At 42.6% G+C, this 19,230-nt stretch overlaps 1 protein-coding gene across 3 annotated transcripts in view; it reads right to left on the bottom strand.

Annotated features, from left to right (window-relative positions):
• Nucleotides 1-19,230, bottom strand: part of TDRD9 (tudor domain containing 9) — a 129,258-nt gene that overhangs the window by 50,233 nt on the left and 59,795 nt on the right. For all 3 annotated transcript variants that reach the window (XM_044774403.2, XM_070514429.1, XM_070514430.1), the window contains 11 exons: nt 17,515-17,569; nt 17,273-17,357; nt 15,768-15,825; nt 12,397-12,501; nt 8,008-8,105; nt 7,239-7,370; nt 5,932-6,097; nt 5,779-5,842; nt 5,639-5,702; nt 5,074-5,118; nt 4,312-4,365 (listed from right to left, as the gene is read on the bottom strand). In XM_044774403.2, the coding sequence (XP_044630338.1) occupies nt 4,312-4,365; nt 5,074-5,118; nt 5,639-5,702; nt 5,779-5,842; nt 5,932-6,097; nt 7,239-7,370; nt 8,008-8,105; nt 12,397-12,501; nt 15,768-15,825; nt 17,273-17,357; nt 17,515-17,569 (926 nt within the window). The remainder of the gene's footprint in view (nt 1-4,311; nt 4,366-5,073; nt 5,119-5,638; nt 5,703-5,778; nt 5,843-5,931; nt 6,098-7,238; nt 7,371-8,007; nt 8,106-12,396; nt 12,502-15,767; nt 15,826-17,272; nt 17,358-17,514; nt 17,570-19,230) is intronic.

Raw genomic sequence — 19,230 nt, 5'->3', positions numbered from 1 at the left:
ACCAAAGAGAGAATACAAGTACACAATATTCAGAATGAGAAGATGATGTGATCACTTTTGAAACCATAAATATATAAATATAGACCTGCCTTACAAGATATGTTGAAAGGAGCTCTCCTATCTGAAACAAAAAGGCAAAGGCATACAAAGCTTTGAGCGAGGTGATAAACAGATAGACAGAATCAGGAAATTGTAAATCTGTATCAGAACAGGATAGTATACACTTAATTATAACATAAAGGTTAAAAGGAAAGGAAACATTAAAATAAATACAGCCACGTCAATTTGGTAATGAATCCACAATACAAAAAGGGATAACTGGTGACAACAGAAACACAGAAGGGGAGAGGAATCTGCACAGGCAAATGGAGATAAGGGGCTATCAGCAGAAAAAAGACTATCTCACCTATGAGACGTTTTATATAAACCACACAGCAACCACAAAACAGAAACTCAGAGCAGAGTGAAAAAACATTTTAAAAAAAAAAAAAAAGAGGAAACCGAGAAACATATCACAGAAACCCACCAAAGTGAAATGGCAGACAGAAACACAAGGAAAAAGGAACAAGAGAAATACAAAGCAACCAGAAAACAAAAGATAAAATGGCAGTATTAAGCCCTCATATACCAATAATCATCCTAAATGTAAATGCATTGATTTCACCAATCAAAAGACACAGAGTGGAGTCAGCCCTGATGGCCTACCAGTTAAAGTTCAGCGCGCTCCACTTTGGTGGCCCACATTCAGTTCCTGGGTGCAGAACCACGCCACTCATGAACCAGAACTTACAACTATACACAACTATGTTCTGGGGCTTTGGCCAGGGGCGGGGGGTGCGGCAGGGACACCGGGGTAAAAGAAGGAAAAAAACGGAGGAAAACTGGCAACAGATGGTAGCTTAGGGTGAATCTTGCCCTGCAAAAAAAAAAAAAAAAGAAAGTCCTTCCTGCATATGCCGCTTAAGAAGAAAAGACACAGTGTGGCAGGATGGATTAAATCAAAAGACCCAAAAATATGCTGCCTCCAGGAGACCCATCTCAGCTCTAAAGACAAACACAGGCTCAGGGTGAAGGCATAGAAGACCATACTCCAAGCTAATGGCAACCAAAAGACAGCAGGTGTAGCCATACTCATATCAGACAAAATAGACTTCAAGACAGAAAAGATAAGAGACAAAGATAGACATTATACAATGATAAAGGGGACAATCCATCAAGAAGACATAACATGTATTAATATAGGCACCTACCATAGGAGCAAAGTATATAAAGTAATTATTAAGAGCCTAAAGAAGAAATGGACAGCAACACAGTAACAGCAGGGGACTTTTCAACACTCCACTCACATCAACGGATGGACCACCCAACAGAACGTCAACAAGGAAGCACAGGCCTTAAATGAAACACGAAACCAGACAAACTTAATAGATATAAATAGAATATTCCATCCAAAGGCAGCAGAATACACATTCTTCTCAAGTGCACATGGAACATTCTCAAAGACAGACCATATATTGGGAAACAAAACAAGTCTCAATAAATTTAAGAAGACTGAAATCATATGAAGCATCTTTTCTGACAACAATGGTATGAAACTAGAAATCAACTACAAGAAGAAGGCTGGAAAAGTCACAAATATGTGGAGACTAAACAACATGCTACTGAACAACTACTGGATCAATGAAGAAATCAAAGGAGAAATTAAATAATACCTGGAGACAAATGAAAATGAAAACACAACATACCAAAATCTAAGGGATGCAGCAAAAGCAATACTAAGAGGGAAGTTTATAGTAATACAAGCCTACCCTAAGAAACAAGAAAAATCTCAAACAACCTAAAAATACACCTAAAGGAAATAGAAAGAGAAGAACAAATGAAGCCCAAAATCAGCAGAAGGAAGGAAATAAAAATCAATGGAAATAAATAAAATAGAGACTAAAAAGACAGTAAAAAGGATCAATGAAACTAAGAGCTAGTTCTTTGAAAAGACAAGCAAAATTGACAAAACCTTAGCCAGACTAAGAAAAAAAAAAAAAGAAGGCTTGAATAAACAAAATCAGAAATGAAACCGGAGAAATTACAATGCATACCACCAAAATACAGAGGATTGTAACAGAATACTATGAGAAGCTATACACCAACAAAGTGGATAACCTACAAGAAACAGATAAAATTCCTAGAATCATACAATCTTCCAAAACTGAATCAAGAAGAAATAGAGAATCTGAATAGATCCATCACTAGTAAGGAGATTGAAACAGTAACCAAAAACCTCCCAAAAAACAAAACTGGAGAACCAGATGGCTTCTCTGGTGAATTCTAAACAGTCAAACAGCATTCAAAGAAGATTTAATATCTATCCTTCTCAAACTTTTCCAAAAAATTAAACAGGAGGGAACACTCCCTAACTCATTTTATGAAGCCAACATTACCCTGATACCAAAACCAGACAAGGATGACACACTCAAAAAATCACAGGCCAATATCACTGATGAACACAGATGCAAAAATCCTCAACAAAATACTAGCAAATCAAATACAACAATAGGGGCTGGCCCCATGGCCAAGTAGTTAAGTTCTCACGCTCCTCTTTGGCGGCCCAGGGTTTCGCCAGTTCGGATCCTGGGTGCAGACATGGCACCACTCATCAAGCCACGCTGAGGCATCATCCCACATGCCACAACTAGAAGGACCCACAACTAAAAATACACAACTAGGTACCAGGGGGCTTTGGGGAGAAAAAGGAAAAATAAAACCTTAAAAAAAAATACAATATATTAAAAGGAGCATACACTACAACAAGTGAGATTTATTCCAGGGATGCAAGGATGGATCAACATCCACAAATCAATCAACACCATGCACCATATTAACAAAATGAAGAATAAAAATCACATGATCATCTTAATACAAGCAGAGAAAGCATTTAATAAGACTCAGCATCCATTTATAATAAAAACTCTCAATAAAATAGGTATAGAAGGAAAGTGCCTCAACATAATAAAGACCATATAAGACAAAACCACAGCTAACATCATATTCAATGGTGCAAAACTGAAAGGTATTCCTCTAAGAACAGGAACAAGTGAAGATGCCCACTCTGACCCCTCTTATTCAACACAGTACTGGAAGCCCTAGCCAGAGCAACTAGGCAAGAAAAACAAATAAAAGGGATCCAAATTGGAAAGGAAGAAGTGAAACTGTTACTATTTGCAGATGACATGATTTTATATATAGAAAATCAGTTGTGGGGGCTGGCCCAGTGGTGCAGCAGTTAAGTGCGCACATTCTGCTTCAGCGGCCCAGAGGTTCACCAGTTCAGATCCCCGGTGTAGACATGGCACCGCCTGGCCAGCCATGCTGTGGTAGGTGTCCCACATATAAAGCAGAGGAAGATGGGCACAGATGTGAGCTCAGGCCCAGTCTTCCTCAGCAAAAAGAGGAGGATTGGCAGCAGATGTTAGCTCAGGGCTAATCTTCCTCAGCAAAGAAAAAAGAAAAGGACTACCATAAGATCCAGCAATTCCACTGCTGGGTGCTTATCCAAAGAACATGAAAATACTAATTTGAAAAGATCTATGCACCCCTATGTTCACTGCAGCATTATTCACAATAGCCAAGACTTGGAAACAACCTAAATGCCCATCAATGGATGAATGGATAAAGAAGATGTGGTGTATGTAACGGAATTCTACTCAGCCATAAAAAAAAGACAAAATTTTGCCATTTGCAACAACATAGATGGTCCTTGAGGGTACTATGCTAAGCAAGATAAGTCAGACAGAGGCAGACAAACACCGTATGATTTCACTCATATGTGGAAGATAAACAAACACACATATACATACAGAGAACAGACTGGTGGTTACCAGAGGGGAAGGGGATGGGGGAGGGCAAAGGGGGTAATGGGGTACATATGTATGATGACAAATGGCAGCTAGACTTTTGCTGGTGAATATGACGTCATCTGTACAGAAGGTGAAATATAATGATAAAATTTATACAATGTTATAAATCAATGTTACCTCAATTAAAAAAAGAATATTATTTAAAATTGTATATAATTATATATTATATTAAAATATATAATTATACATAATATAAATTATGTTTATGTATCATATATCATAAACTATAAATACATTTATAAATCATTATATAGATAATATTATAAATATATAAATTCTACTAAAGCTGGAAGTGGAAGATGTACTTATTGTAATACTCATTACTACCCTGTGTATTGTTGGTGCTTGATAAACATTTCATAAGTCATCTCTATTTGCATCCAAAGAATTTACAACTTACCTCTCTAATTCTCTTGATTTGAATGTAATTTAACCATCCCCAGTCAAGCTCATCCTTTAAATACATAAAAGTATAATATTCAATATTAATGGAACAATCCAGAGCTAATTTGGCTACTATAATATATATATCTCACCCAAAAATATATATCAAAACAATATATACCAGCAAGAAAAATAAAATGGCTGACTGTTTAAAAGGTAGCTTTAATGGGTAACTCACAGTTATTTTAAGAATGCATCTAGGCACGGCACATTTAAACACACAGACCTATCAGCAGTCTTTTGAAGCCAATCAGTTTAGAACAACAACAAAATCTGACCAAAAAAAAATTAAGGCTAACAGGTTGAGTTCTTTTAAGCCCATAATATTATCTACAACTTAGCCAAAAACAGGAAAAGCAGAGGCTTCAGGGTTCTCAGTTTTGAACCAACACCTGCAGGCACATCTGCACAGGCACTGAGCACTCCCGGCTGGACAGGCTCTGACACTACAGGAGGACCACACTACGCAAGGCTGTACAAGCAGCAGACCCGGGGAGTGGGCTCTGGAAAGCGACTACAGCAAAAGGCAGGCATGCAAGCCGTTGCCAAGGACTAGCCCATCACTGTTATGGCCTGCCACTCTCTGAGGGCAGTCCTCTGAGGACTGTCTGCAGGGCCCTCAGCTCAGGCTTAGCGCTATCATGTTCCACACGCCACAATCAGGCTGCTGGAGAAGCCTCGGGAATCTTCCCGCAGTGTCTAGAAACAGCTAACCAACCTTTGGATGCCGCAGCTCTCCTCTCTGTCTGCAGGTCTGCCAAGTCTAAAAACAAATGACCCAGAGTGTCAAAAGACTTCACTGGCTAACTAAATTTTTTTTTTTTTTAATTTTATTTTTTTTTCCTTTTTCTCCCCAAAGCCCCCCGGTACATAGTTGTATATTCTTCGTTGTGGGTCCTTCTAGTTGTGGCATGTGGGACGCTACCTCAGCATGGTCTGATGAGCAGTGCCATGTCCGGGCCCAGGATTCGAACCGACAAAACACTGGGCCGCCTACAGCGGAGGGCACGAACTTAACCACTCGGACACGGGGCCAGCCCCGCTAACTAAATTTCTTAAGTCCAATTTCAACACATTTTGCCACAGAAAATTTACAAATTCAAGTTTTTCAATCAACTTCATAAAACTGGACTCCCAGCCCCATCTACTCATTCCAACACAGTTTATTTGATGTTGGACGTCAATTACCCTAACAATACTTTCCCTAGAGAAAGGTGTATGGTACGAAACTGTACTAACAATCTGCGGTAGCTGCATTCGTAGCTGGCACGGAGAAAACTTACTTTAAATGCCTCAATAAGTGCAATACAGTCACTCTTACTATTGCCAGAGAAATTCACCTTGTTCCTATAAACAGACAACAAAGAGTGTCACTCACTACCATTAAAATAAAGTGACTTTTTAAAATATGAATGTTAAATACCTATATCCATCGAGATGCTGCCTAAAAGGCATTGCAAAAAAATTCTTCAAAGAAAGAGCTGCAGCTAACAACAGAAAAAAAGAAGAGAACGTGAGATTATCAGAGGGGCATTACCACAGCTTTCCACTGCTCTTTCTTTGTTGTCACACTTACCTATGATCAGACATTCATCTAGACATCCAAACACATGTCCGAGGACAATGAGTTTGCCAAGCTGCTGATTAACAGGAAGCTGGGCTAAAACTCTTCCTAAGAAGGTCAGTTCACCATCATGGGGGTTTTCATCTTCTCTCTGCCCGCTCACTGCAAGTGCTCCAACCTTTAGAAAATAAATGGTACTATTAGCAAGTGCTGATTTATTCAACTCTTTTTTCCCTTAAATCAGGGAGTCTAATAGAGGAAATGAAGACCAAATTTTGGTGACTAAAGTTCTAAAAGACATCTAAGTCGACTTATGAAAGATTGATGCTACCAAAAAATTTTTTTTAATTTGCTTTTTGGGATTTTAAAACACATTCTAGTATTTTTTAAAAATGATGCTACTGTAGATAACCCTCAAAGATACCTCCACAAAGGTCTACTTAACTCACAATAACAAATACGGCATGCGCAATACTAAACCAAAGATCCAACTGCAATACCACGATGGTCACTCACAACAAAATGTATTAAACTGTGTATGGAAAAAGACTTCCTTAACCTGACAAAGTGTATTTCGAGGAAACCCACGCAGGTGTCAAAATAAAGGTAAAACACGAGGCACCCCAATCTCAAGGGCAGAAGCAGAAGGTCCACCACCCCAACCAACAGTATGTAGACCAGCATGCATCGTGTGCCAGGCACTGGCTGCAAATAGCAGGAGCCGAGCACAAGTCGGGTGTAGAATTCAAAGTAGGCAGAGCAGAGTTTCCAGCAACAAAAGGAAAAAGCTAGAATGAGGGTGAGGAACAGCATTCAAGGGAAAGTGAGGAGAAGACTGAGGGAGCAACAGCAGGAGAACATGCTCAGGGTGGAGTCGTCCCAGAACAGCACACTTCAGACAGTAGTCCAGCACCGCCTTCCAAGGAGAAACATTCAAACACCATCTGGCATTAACTACTTTAACATTCGCATAAAGATATATTTAAGAATAACCATTAAGTATATTGATGCTGTTTCTCATCCCAGGACTGCTCAACTGTGCCAACAAACAGCAAGCGGGGAAGGGAGGTGGCGTGGGGAGAAGCAATGCAGACGTCCGAGAGCAGAAGTTTCAGCAAGACAGCTAACAAAGCTGGTATAAACAACATGTATGGACTCTGGAATCAACAATTAGTCATAATTATACATGCTTTTTCAAGCAAATGCTGATCATTTACAACAGTCAAAATACCTTAAAGATACCCACATTTTAAAAGTTTTAAAATTTACCCAAAAAATCTTGGCTTTTGCCAATACTGGAAAATATCAGACAGGCCTACCTCCTTTAGTAGAAGGATGGTACGTTCAATGTCACTCAGACTAGGCGGAGAAAGGGCAGTGGCCAACAGAGCTCTTGGTTCGCCCATGTCAAGTAACTTCACTTTCAATATTGTGCTTCCTAATGGACAACGCTGAAAGAACAGAACTTAAATTTAGAAATAATAAAATAACTAAATCAATTAACCCATTCCCATGAGCAGTACTTTAGAGAGAGAGAAGCAGAAAAGAGGAGGAGAGAAAGAGGAAGAAAACTAGAGGATTGAGAAAGAGGAAGAGAAGGAGAAAGGAGAGAGAGAGAGAGAGAAGGGGGAGAGAGACTGGGGAGAGAGGAAAGAAGAGAAAGATGAAGCAGCGAAGAGCGGACGAGGGAGAAAGGAGAGAAAGAGTGGGCAGAAACAGGAGGGACAGAAAGAAGGGGAGAGAGCAAGAGACAGAAAGAGGACAGAAAAGCCAGATCCACAATTATGACTCATAAAAGGAAACAGAGAGCAGCAGCATTTAAGGACCATCCTATTATGGAGCCAAGAGACACCAGGAAGCACTGCTCTCAGGAAACACTTAAAATGTGTGGGGAGCCCCCGGCAGAGTACCTGGTGCTTAATAAAGGGTACGTGCTTAATACTGCTACTGTGGTTAAAGACTAGTTTGGTCACACAATGATCTTTCTGGAATCAAAATCACATAACACTTAAAACTGTATTACTTAGACTGTTCAGTAAAACTCTTGTCTATGAAAAATAAACTTTGAAAATGACCAGAGTGTATTACCAACATCTCCGGAACCACATGGTCAGGAATGGAGTTGTCCCAGAAATCCTTGTGTATCAGTCTATAACAGTAACCTTTAGACACTCGTCCAGCACGGCCTTCAAAGGAGAAACGTTCAAACAGCATCTGGCATTAATTACTTTAATATTAGCATAAAGATTTATTTAAGAATAACCATTAAATATTAAGAAAAATTTTCATTATCTTCTACCAGACCAGGTCAGTAAAACCTTTAGAATTAATGTTAGAAGTCATCTCCTACATACAGATTAAGTGCTGACATCTACTCAGTGATCTATAGTATTAAATCCAACGGGTATTTCTAAAGAAAATAACCTTGGCCCCAATATGCAATGAAAATTAAAACATTTTAAATACCACACATTTCCTGCAAATGTATAGTTCATACTAGTAAAATCACTGAGGTCACCAAACAAAAGTACTGAAGTCACCAAGAGAAGCTGCGGTCCCCAGGAAAATAGCTGTGCAGTGAGACATGTGCAGGAGGCTGTCATAGCCTCCTAAGCTTTTCACCGCTTCTGTCCACCCTAATGCCTCTGCAAAGACATCCTTCAAGACAGCTGCTTCCTATTAAAGGAGTAATTACATGCAAAGAGCTCAGAACCAGGCCTGGTCCATGGAAACCAACATATAAACAGTCCTTCTCTTATGACTGTATCGCTTGTGGAGTAGAAACTCCTTTACCGCAAAACATGATACGATCTCCTAAGGAGAGAGAGTGGGGGACAGGGGGTGTCCTTAATAAACAGACAGCTTTAAAAAAACGAGGCAGCCCAGGGAAGTGTTTCCTTCCCCACCTGTGGAGTATGGGCTCCTGCTCCCTTCCACCACCGCCCCCCTTCCTCCACCACCATCCCCCACCTTATCTGCAAATGACAGGACTGTCTAAGTAGAAAATCCCAGAGTAAGGACAAAAAACAAAACCAAAAACAACTCCTAGAACTAATTAGTGAATTCAGCAGTCACAGGATGCAAGATCAACACACAAAAATCAATCGCATTTCTACATACTAGTAAAGAAGATGTGGAAACCGAAATTTAAAATGCAATGTGATTTACAATCACTCCAAATAAAATTAAATACTTGGGGGTAAATCCAACAAAACATGCACAGGATCTGTATGCTGAAAACAACACAAAGCTGATTAAAGAAATCAAAGACAGCCCAAATAAACGGAGACACATACTGTGTTCAGGATCGGAAGACAACACGGCAAAGGATCGGTTCTCCACAAACTGATCCACAGGTTGAACACGGTTCCCATCAAAATCACAGGGAGACTTTTTGTAGAAACAGACAAGCTTATTCCAAAACGTCTATGGAAAGGCACAGTAGAATAGCTAAAACAATCTTGAAAATGAAGAGGAAAGTGAGAGGACTCAGTCTGTTCTATGGTAAGTCTTATTATGTAGTATTCCAGACAATGTGGTGTTGGGGGAAGGAAAGACATGTAGATGACAGAACATAATAAAGAACCCAGAAACAGACCTGCCCACGTGTAGTCAAGTGATGTTTCACAAAGGCAGAGAAGCCACTCAGTGGAAGGGGTACAATGGTGCTGAACCAACTGGACATCTACAGGCAAAGAAATGAACCTCCATCCAAACCTCACACCTTCTACAAAAAGTAATTCAAACACACCACTGATGTAAATGCAAAACAAAGCTATGAACCTTTTTTTGAAGAAAACACAGGAGAAAAATCTTTTCAACCCAGGGCTAGGTGAAGAGTTCTCACATATGACACCAAAAGCACAAACCACAAAAGGAAAAACTGATAAATCAGACCTCATCAAAATTTACAACTTTTTCTCTGTGAAAGACTGTTAAGAGAATGAAAAGACAATCTACAGACTAGGAGACAATATTTGCAAACCACATATCTAACAAAGGAGTAGTATCTAGGTTATACAAACTCTCAAAACTCACGTAAAAATACAAACAATCCAGTTACAAAAAGGACAAAAGACTGAACAGACATCTCACTGAAGAGATACAGATGGCAAAAAAGCACAGGAAAGGATATTCAATCTCAGTAGCTATTAAGAAAATGCCAGTTAAAATCACAATGAGATATTATTATATGCTTTTAGAATGGGTAAAGTAAAAAACAGCGGTAACACCAAATGCTGGCAAGGGTGTGGAGCAAAGGGCTCGCATATGTTGCTAGTATGAGCATAAAATGGTACAGCCACCATGGAAACAGTCTGGGGCAGTTTCTTATAAAACTAAGCATATACTTACCATAGCACCCAGCAATTGCCTTCCTGGGCTTTTATCCCAAAGAAATGAAATATCTGTATATCAATATTCACAGTGGTTTTATTCGTAATCACCAACAACTAGAAACAACTCAAATGTCCTTCAACAGGTGAATGGTACAATGGGATTCAGCAACAAAAAGGAAGGAACTAGTGACACTTGGACGGCTCTCAAGGACTCATGCCGAGTGAAGAAAGCCCATCTCAAAAGGCTGCACGCTTTATGATTCCATTTGTACAACATTCTCAAAACGACAAAACTATGAAGGACAGATTAGCTGTTGACAGAGAGAGCAGTTTTGGGGGAGTGATATGACTACAAAGGGGCAGCACCAGGCAGTTCCTTCGAGGCGGTGGACCAGTTCTGTATTCTGATCGTGGTGGTTACGTCAAGCTACACAAGGGATCAAACTGCACAGAAACACACACAGGAGCGTGTGAGAAACTGTGAAAGTGATCAAGGTCTGTGGTCTATGTATTGTGCTGACGTCAACTGGTGGTTCTGACACTGTACTATGGTTACCTAAGATGTCACCACTGACAAGCTGGGGGACACCGGCTAAGGGTTTGAGGGACTCTAAGTACGACTACTTTCGCAACTTCCTGTAGGAGAAGATTTTTCTATTACAGATATTTGAGCATTCAAAAACACTGACAAAGGATGAAACTACTATAACCTCAAGACTGACCCAAAGATATCACATTTAATAGTTTCAAAAATTTATTTCTCATCATTTTTTCTAAGCATAGTTTTTGATTTTGCAGGGTTTTTTGGGTGGGGAAGGTTAAACACAGTGAGGTGATTACAGTTTAATATCCTTTTTTCACTCAACTTTATAACATAATAACTCAACATAAGGTTCTTCCAAAGTGATGAGAAGCTCTTCACGACCATGTTTTAATAACCACTTAGTCATTCTCTCTTAATCCCTCTCTAGGAATTCATTTCAAGAGAGGAAGAGAGTAAAGTGGTTAAGAACGCAGGGTGCTGGGCCAGTGGCACAGTGGTTAAGTTTGCATGCTCTGCTTCAGTGGCCCAGAGTTTGCAGGTTTGGATCCCAGGCGTGGACTTAGCACCACTGGTCAAGCCACGCTGTGGCAGCGTCCCACATAACATAGGGGAAGACTGGCACAGATGTTAGTTCAGCAACAATCTTCCTCAAGCAAAAAGAGGAAGACTGGCAACAGATGTTAGCTCAGCGACAATCTTCCTCACACGCAAAAAAATAAAGAATGTGGCCTGTAGCCAGATTTCTGGATTCCAACCCCAGTCTCACTTTCCAGTACTAGCTGAGCAGGTCACTTCTCCGAATCTTGGCTACAGGATTGAAAAATGAGGCTATTACCAGTGTTCTGCCTCACAGGGTGGTGCTGAGGACTAAATGAGGGAGTGCACGAACCGTACTCAGATCTGCGCCTGGCACGTGGGAAGCAGCCATGGAATGCTGCCTTTATCCTATTTCGGATGCAGCAGCTTTACTGCCCAACAGGTGTTCTTGGAATGGTCCTTCACCCAAACTCCCCAAAAGGTTCTCTAACAAAGCACAAGCCACGTCTCGTCCACACCAAGAACACCGTCCCCTGGAGCCAGTCCCTGACAAGTGACTGAGTATGTCATGACTGCCCCTCCACTGTGGCCAAAGCCCCCAGCCGGACAAACGGCTCCATGCCTCCGTCTCCCCACTGAAACAACATGTGCAGCTCGCAGCAGATGCTGCACCCTCCATGGAGCCAGTTTAGGAAAAATAACCCTACCGAAATTTGGAGAGAAGTCAGAGAAAACATTATCAAAAATTAATAAAGTGATCCACTTCGCTTCCATAACTATTCACCAAAAATTTTTTAAATTCGTTGTGAAAAATGATAGTGTTGAGATGATAGGAGGCTTATCCATATGTACAAAGATTGTCACCTAATTCAATAGATGAGAGAACCATGGATTTAAATGGAGAATCTAATAATATGAGATGATGTTGCTTAAAACTTAAAACTGGTGCCAATAAACGAAATATCTGAATAAGAGTAAAAACACAAAAACACAAAAATTTTAAAAAGACATGGGAATGTGCCACTGACTCATTCTCATGCTGGAACACAAATGCCTTACCTTTTCTCTGATTACAACTGGTTTTAGAGGCCCAACTCAATCGCAGACTCTGATAATTTGTATCTTCATCACAAACCAGAGTTCTAGTCAAACAAAAATCTATAACTGTCATTTAAAAAAAGGAATGTAAACACCATGCTAACAAGAAATCATTGAGTAATAATCACAAGGCATAGTGATAAAACAATATGAAACATGCAGCCTTTAGAATCAGTGCACACACAGAAGCCTCTGGAAATGCACTGGCCATTCCTTACTGCCCAGGACAGGGAGGCTGTGGTCACATTGTTTCTTCTAAGGACCGGAGTCTTTGGGTGTAAAGAAGGTATTCCCTGTAAGATCTGACATGTCATAAGAAGAGCCCATCTGACTGCACCCATAGGAGGATCATCACTGGGATACAACCCCGGGGTGGGGGAGCTGCTCAGTTTCTTGGTGCTGCAGTGTCCTCCTTTGTAAAACCCAGATGACAGCAGCCCCTGCAGCTCTTCTCCGGACACGTCCCCCCATCCTGACAGAGAAAGCAGGCTGCGTTCTGCAGGCGGGGGTGCAAACCTCCCACACTGGGCCTGAAGGAGCAGCAGGCGTCCGCCTGGCTCCTCACTGCCACTTCCCTCCTGCAAAACCTCCTGCTCACTAACTAGGCCACCACGAGCACCCCCTCCTTCCTGGCTCCCCAGCCCTCTGATGCTCTCCAACACCATAATTTTGTGGGTGATTTCAGAACCCACGAAAACAATGCTGGCAACATCCAGGCTCTCAGTTCCATGAACTCCTCTCCTCCAACGATCTCCTCTTCCACCCTGTGTCACCATCTCCTTCCATACCGGACACTGTCATTACCAGTGGCAGCAACCCCTCCTCCATCTCAATTCAAGCGTCCGTCTCCCTGTCTTGTAACCTACCCCAGCAATCCTTAATCTCTACAGATGGACCTACAATCTGTCCATCTTAGGACCTGCTAACTGCCCCTCACCACTTCGCCCCACAGCCTCACTTCCCTCCTGACCAAACCACAGGTCCATGATCCATCATTTTAATCACTTCTTGCATGTACCTTGAACTCCCTTGCCAACCCCTCTCCTGGCACCCTCTGTCACACCCCCTCTCTCCTTCCCAAGGACAAGGCTGCAGCAATCAGGCCTGCTCTCCTGCATCATCCTCTCTGCACCCTTCCCATCACCCAACAAAAGTGCTGTTGGGTCTCCTGTCCGGGAAAAATGCTCTCTTGGCCCCACCTTCCCTTTGGCTACTGCCCCATTTCTCTGCTCCCCCTTACAACAAAAGCCTTAAGAGTGTTGTCTGACTTCACTGTCTCCAATTGCTCTCCTCCTATTCCTTCTGGAACCCATTCCAAGCAGGCTTTGCCTCACCAAAACTGCTCTTGTCAAGGTCACTGATGATGTCGATGTTGCTAATTCCCACGGCCAGTTTTCAGGCTTCCTCAAACTTGACTTAACATCAGCATGACATACTTGTTCACCCCATCCTCCACAAAATGCTTTCTAATTTGTTTTCTAGGACTTCACTGGCTGCCCCTCTGCAGCTCCTCTTTATCTCCCAACTTTAAACAGCAGAACTGCCTTCCCTGCGTGCACTCACTGCAGAGCTCTGTCATCCACTGACCACTCCAGGTTGCTCCTCTGCCCTGGCCTCCAGGCTCACACAGCCAACTGCACCCTCAACATCTCCCCCTGGACATCTAGCTGGTGTCTCAAACTTCCACGTCCAAATCCAAGCTCTTCATCTGCCCTGCTCCCACCCCACCCCCGTCTTCACCATCTCACAGGGGACTCCATTCTTCCAGTTCTCAGGCCACACGTCCTGGGAGTCAACCTTGATATGCCTCTCACAATCCCTGTACCAGATTCTTCAGACAATCCCTATGGGCTCCGCCTGTAGACTCTATCCAGAAACTGAAACCCTTATTTCTCCCGCCACTACCATCCTGTTCTAAGCCACCGTCCATCCCTGCCCAAATTACCGTGACAGCCTCCTAACTCATCACCTTCTTCTCCCCTTTGCCTCATTTTGGTCTCTTCCCTGAGTGATTCTGTTGAATGAACACTGGGTTCCATCACTCCCGTCTCAAAACTCTCTAAGAGTCCGCCATCGGACACAGTCCAAGCCAGAGTCTACAATGCCCTGGAGGCCCTGCCTCCCTGGCTTCCTGCCAAGCAACTGCCTCCTCTGCTCACCCACCCAGCCCCCTGGCCTCCACGCTGGTTTGTGCTCTTGCCTTAGGGACTCTGCACTTTCTGTTCCTTCCACAGAAGGGCTTCCTCCAGATGTGCGCATGACTCACTCCCCCGACCACAGACGAAGCTCCATCTCTTCGGGTGCCCTTCCCTAACACTCCCTACCCACAGTCCCCTGCTTTCTTCTCTTAGCCATGCCATAACTTATTACATATTTTTATCTTATTTATTGTCTATCTTTCAAAAACCCACTGCTGCATGGGTTATGAGAACAAAGACTGATGGGTTTACTGCTATTTCCCTGGCACCGAGAACACTCCCTGGCACAAAGGCAAACACTAACCATCATTTCCCCTGGTTTACCCAGCCAGCCACATGGCCTCCTTGCTGCTCCTCAAAGCCCTTCCCTCTGCCGGAACCACACCTCTCCGTGGCTCACTCCTCACTCAAGTCTTGTTCAAACATCACTCACTCAAAGAGGGTTCCCACATCACCCTATCTAAAAGATCGTTTTTCCTAATAACGGAAACCCCTTTCTCTGATTTATTTTCCCATATAACATTTCTCTCTACCAGAAATTACACTTTTTTTTACCCAATTGTCTGTCTCCCACCGGAAGGTTGTCACCATGAGGACGGGGCCTTGTCTTATTCAACACTGTACTCCTAGCATTGAGAACAGTGCCTGGCACAAATACGAATTAGTGAATTCAGAAAACTCACTACAGCAATCTCACAAAGCAATCACAAAGGACACACATGTAGAAGCCCAGACGAGGGTGCAGTGGCTTCCCTCCTGAGTTGACGTGGTATCCTTCTGAACCACCTTCCCTAACACAGATTCCCCACGCTGCCCCCCGCTATCTGCCTCCCTCCAGTCACAGAACTCCACCTGGGGCAGCCCCAAAGCTCTCCTGCCCACAAGCTCCCTTGAAGTGCCCCCAACACTTCCTGACAGCAACCTTGGCCCGAGGGCTGCCCTGTGACGTGGTGTGCTGAGAGGAAGAAAAGGAAACCTACACGCAAAAGAGAAAGCCTAGGAACCCACTTTGCTAAACTCTCTATTCCAAAACAGGAGAGAGATGGGGAAGAGAGGGGAGAACAATTCCGGAGGGGAAGATACATCTACAAATGCTACAGTTTATGTGGTGAGGAAAACAGAGAGGCATCTTACCATATTTGACATCTGGAACTGTGACAGAACTCTCTGCAATGTTGGTGGACAGAATAATCTATCAAACATCAAAAAAAGAACCTGATATTCTTACTATATTCTGGAAATTATTAGGCAAAGTTAAAAAACAAACCTCAAACTCAAAAATTATTCAAAAGTTTCTTAATGTAAATACTGGCCTCAAACTTTGAAATCAGTCGTTTCATTCTTTACACAAGTCACAACTGATCATGGGTCCTGGGTCCTGGGTCCTGGGGCAGGAGGGTCCTGAGGAGGAGGCAGTGCAGCCTGGGCTCACCAGCCAAGCTTGCTGGGATCCCACCCTGCTCCACACCAGGGTGGGACCTGGGGCCAAGTACTGACCTCATTTTTATCACATGTAAAATAGAGGTCATAACAAACTATCCTAACAGGGCTGTTGTGAAGCTCGTATGAGTTAACAAGCGTAAAATGCTGAGAACTGCTCCCGGCGTGAACCAGGTAGCCCACAGAGCCCAGCTCTCATCTGTAGCACTATCGGCCCTTCCTTGGACACCTACTTCACCTCAGGCACTGGAGCCCTGCTACAACTTAAGTACGGACATCTACCACCATAATTAAGCTTCCTAACCACTCTGCACAGTACATACTGATTCAACTCTCAAATGATAAAATTCTTAGAAAAGTCATTTGCTCCAAGTCACACAACTACAGGTGACAGAGACCTAAGTCGCCTGTCCAGTTCCACATGCACGCTCTTAACTCCTACATCTCGGTGTCAAGTGACATCCTCTCCCTGGTGGACTCTCAGGGGTCCACAGGAAGCCCCTGATGTACAAAAAAACAGGCACGTGCAACACAGCAGGTGCTTAAACGAACAGGCAAGAAACAGCAAAGACGGGTCTCCCTGAGCTCAGACAGGGTAGTTTCAGGGGGGTCCTGGAATTAACCAGCGGCAAAAAGCACAACCAGGCTAAAGTCCAGAGGAATTCCACTGTAGCCTGGCATTGCCCTGGGAGATCTGCAAGGTCTTGGCTGCCCCTGGAGATTCGGAATACTCTCAGTGAAATCAGGGGTCTGGGGTGCACACTCGGGGTCCCTGATCATCTCAAGCAGCTCCAGAAGAGTTGTGATAAGACAATACCATCGTTCCTGTACAACCTGAGATTAAAGAAATCCTCCTAAACCAGGAATAAGAAAGTGGGTCCTAGCCACAGTCTCCAGAGCCGGGCCAGGGACACTAGAACAACCCCGTGCTTTGAGAAATGCCAGAGTTAAAGGGACTGAAATCCACTTGCAACAATGCCCTGAAGTGGAGGAAATTATAAAACCTGAGCAAACTGATTTACAGAATAAAAGACAAAACTAAATAACACACCTGGCTCATCAGGAAAGCATTTGTTTAGGTGCCTAACCACTGGCTACAGAATACATGGAGAAATAAGCTGAATTGTTAGCATTTTAATTAGAAAAGTCTCGAAGGAAAGTGAACCAAAGTGCTCAGAACTTGCTCCCAGCTCTCCTACCTTTCTGTATCCAGGCACCGGGCTTAAAAACACATTATTCTGTTCCTCCAAAGTCACACTGGAATGGAGTGGATAGACCTGTAACCTAGAAACAGATTAATGAAGTAAAACACCCATAAAGGACAAACATACTGAGAACTTACAAAAACGAGTGAGTGCTCATTGAGATAATTAAAACTATTTAAGGCAGAAACATACAATGGTTTATAAGTGAAAAATTAGCTGTATCATTTTAAACACACCTTTTGTGAACCATGTTTGTGAGAAGTTCATGCATATAGTTTATTTCACCTAGACCTAGGGAAGAAAAAACAATGGAGGGGAAAAATAGATTTATTTGTATTTATTGCTAAAAGCAACCTTTAAATTAAGATGACATCTTTTCCAAAGGCCCTATCGACTCATTTTATTTGATGTTTTTATCCTCTTCACCTAAGTATATCAGAATTACAAGTAAACACGTACCATGACACTGACCATTAGGAACTCAGAAACATGAGAAAAGCCACATTCTTCCAGCGTCAGTTCTCCTCTCCACAACAGGGACTGCCTGTGAATGTGGCCATGAGTAACTTTACATTTCTCTTTTTTTCCCATTGATTTTCCAAATTTCCTACAATGAGCATGCAAAATTTGACAACCAAAAAATAACATTTAAAAAGTGTTGGTCAGGCCAGTGGCATAGTGGTTAAGTTCAAACATTTCACTTCAGCAGCCCAGGGTTCACCGGTTCAGATCCTGGGCATGGACCTACGCACCACTCAAGCCATGCAGTGGCAGCATCCCACATACAAAATGAAGGAAGACTGGCACAGAGGTTAGCTCAGGGAAATCTTCCTCAAGCAAAAAGGGTAAGATTGGCCACAGATGTTAGCTCAGGGCCAATCTTCCTCACCAAAAAATAAATAAATAAATAAATAAATAATAAAAATAAAAAGTGTTGGTCACAGGGGCCAGCCATGTGGCATAGTGGTTAAGTTCGCTTGCTCCACTTCAGCGGCCCAGGGTTCATGGGTTTGGATCCTGGGCATGGACCTACACACCACTCATCAAGCCATGCTATGGCAGCATCCCACATGCAAAGCAGAGGAAAACTGGCACATACGTTAGCTCAGGGAAGAAAAAAAGAAAGGAAAAAGAAAGTATTGGTCACACAGATATGCTAAATTTTTTCATTAGGTTTAAAAAATGCTTATTGATATAGAAAGCTTGCAGTACCTTTGCCTCATCCTGAATCATCAGTATTTGAACCTGTTATGGGTTGAACTGTGTCCGCCAAAAAGATGTTGAAGTCCTAACCCCAGTAACTCAGAATGTGACTTTATTTACAGTGTCACTGCAGACATCATCAGTTAAGATGAGGTCACACAGGAGCAGAATGGGCCTTTAATCTAATAGGACCAGTGTCCTTGAAAGAAGAAGGGAAGACAGACAGACACACGCACAGAGAATGTGTGTAATGATGGAGGCAGAGATGGAAGTGATGCAGCCACAAGCCAAGAAAGGCCAAAACTTGACGGCCACCACCAGAAGGCAGGAAGAGGCAAAGAAGGGCTCTCCCCAGAGCCACAGAGGGAGCATGGCCCTGCTGACACCAGGCTTTTGAACTTCTAGCCTCCAGAACAGTGAGAAAACACATTTCTGTTGTTCTAAGCCTTCCAGTTCATAGCACTTTGTTACAGCAGCCCTAGAAAACTAAGACAGAACCATTCCCAAAAGCTCCCCTACTGAAATAAACACACAACAAACTTGAATTCACACAAGCACATAACAGAAAGACAAACTGCACCGTAAAATATCACTTACACATATTTTACCTGGGCAATGTTTAGCACTTAAAAAGGATTTATCTCATTTTAGGTATCTCCTCGAGCTAGTATCACCACAGCTCTGCTTTGGTCCTTTTTTCCTTAATATGGCATCATGCGCACAGTAGTTTTTGATAAATATTTATTGGG

Source organism: Equus asinus, chromosome 7, assembly GCF_041296235.1.
Source record: "Equus asinus isolate D_3611 breed Donkey chromosome 7, EquAss-T2T_v2, whole genome shotgun sequence".
Lineage (NCBI taxonomy): Eukaryota > Metazoa > Chordata > Mammalia > Perissodactyla > Equidae > Equus > Equus asinus.
This window is presented reverse-complemented; position numbering and strand designations above follow the sequence as displayed.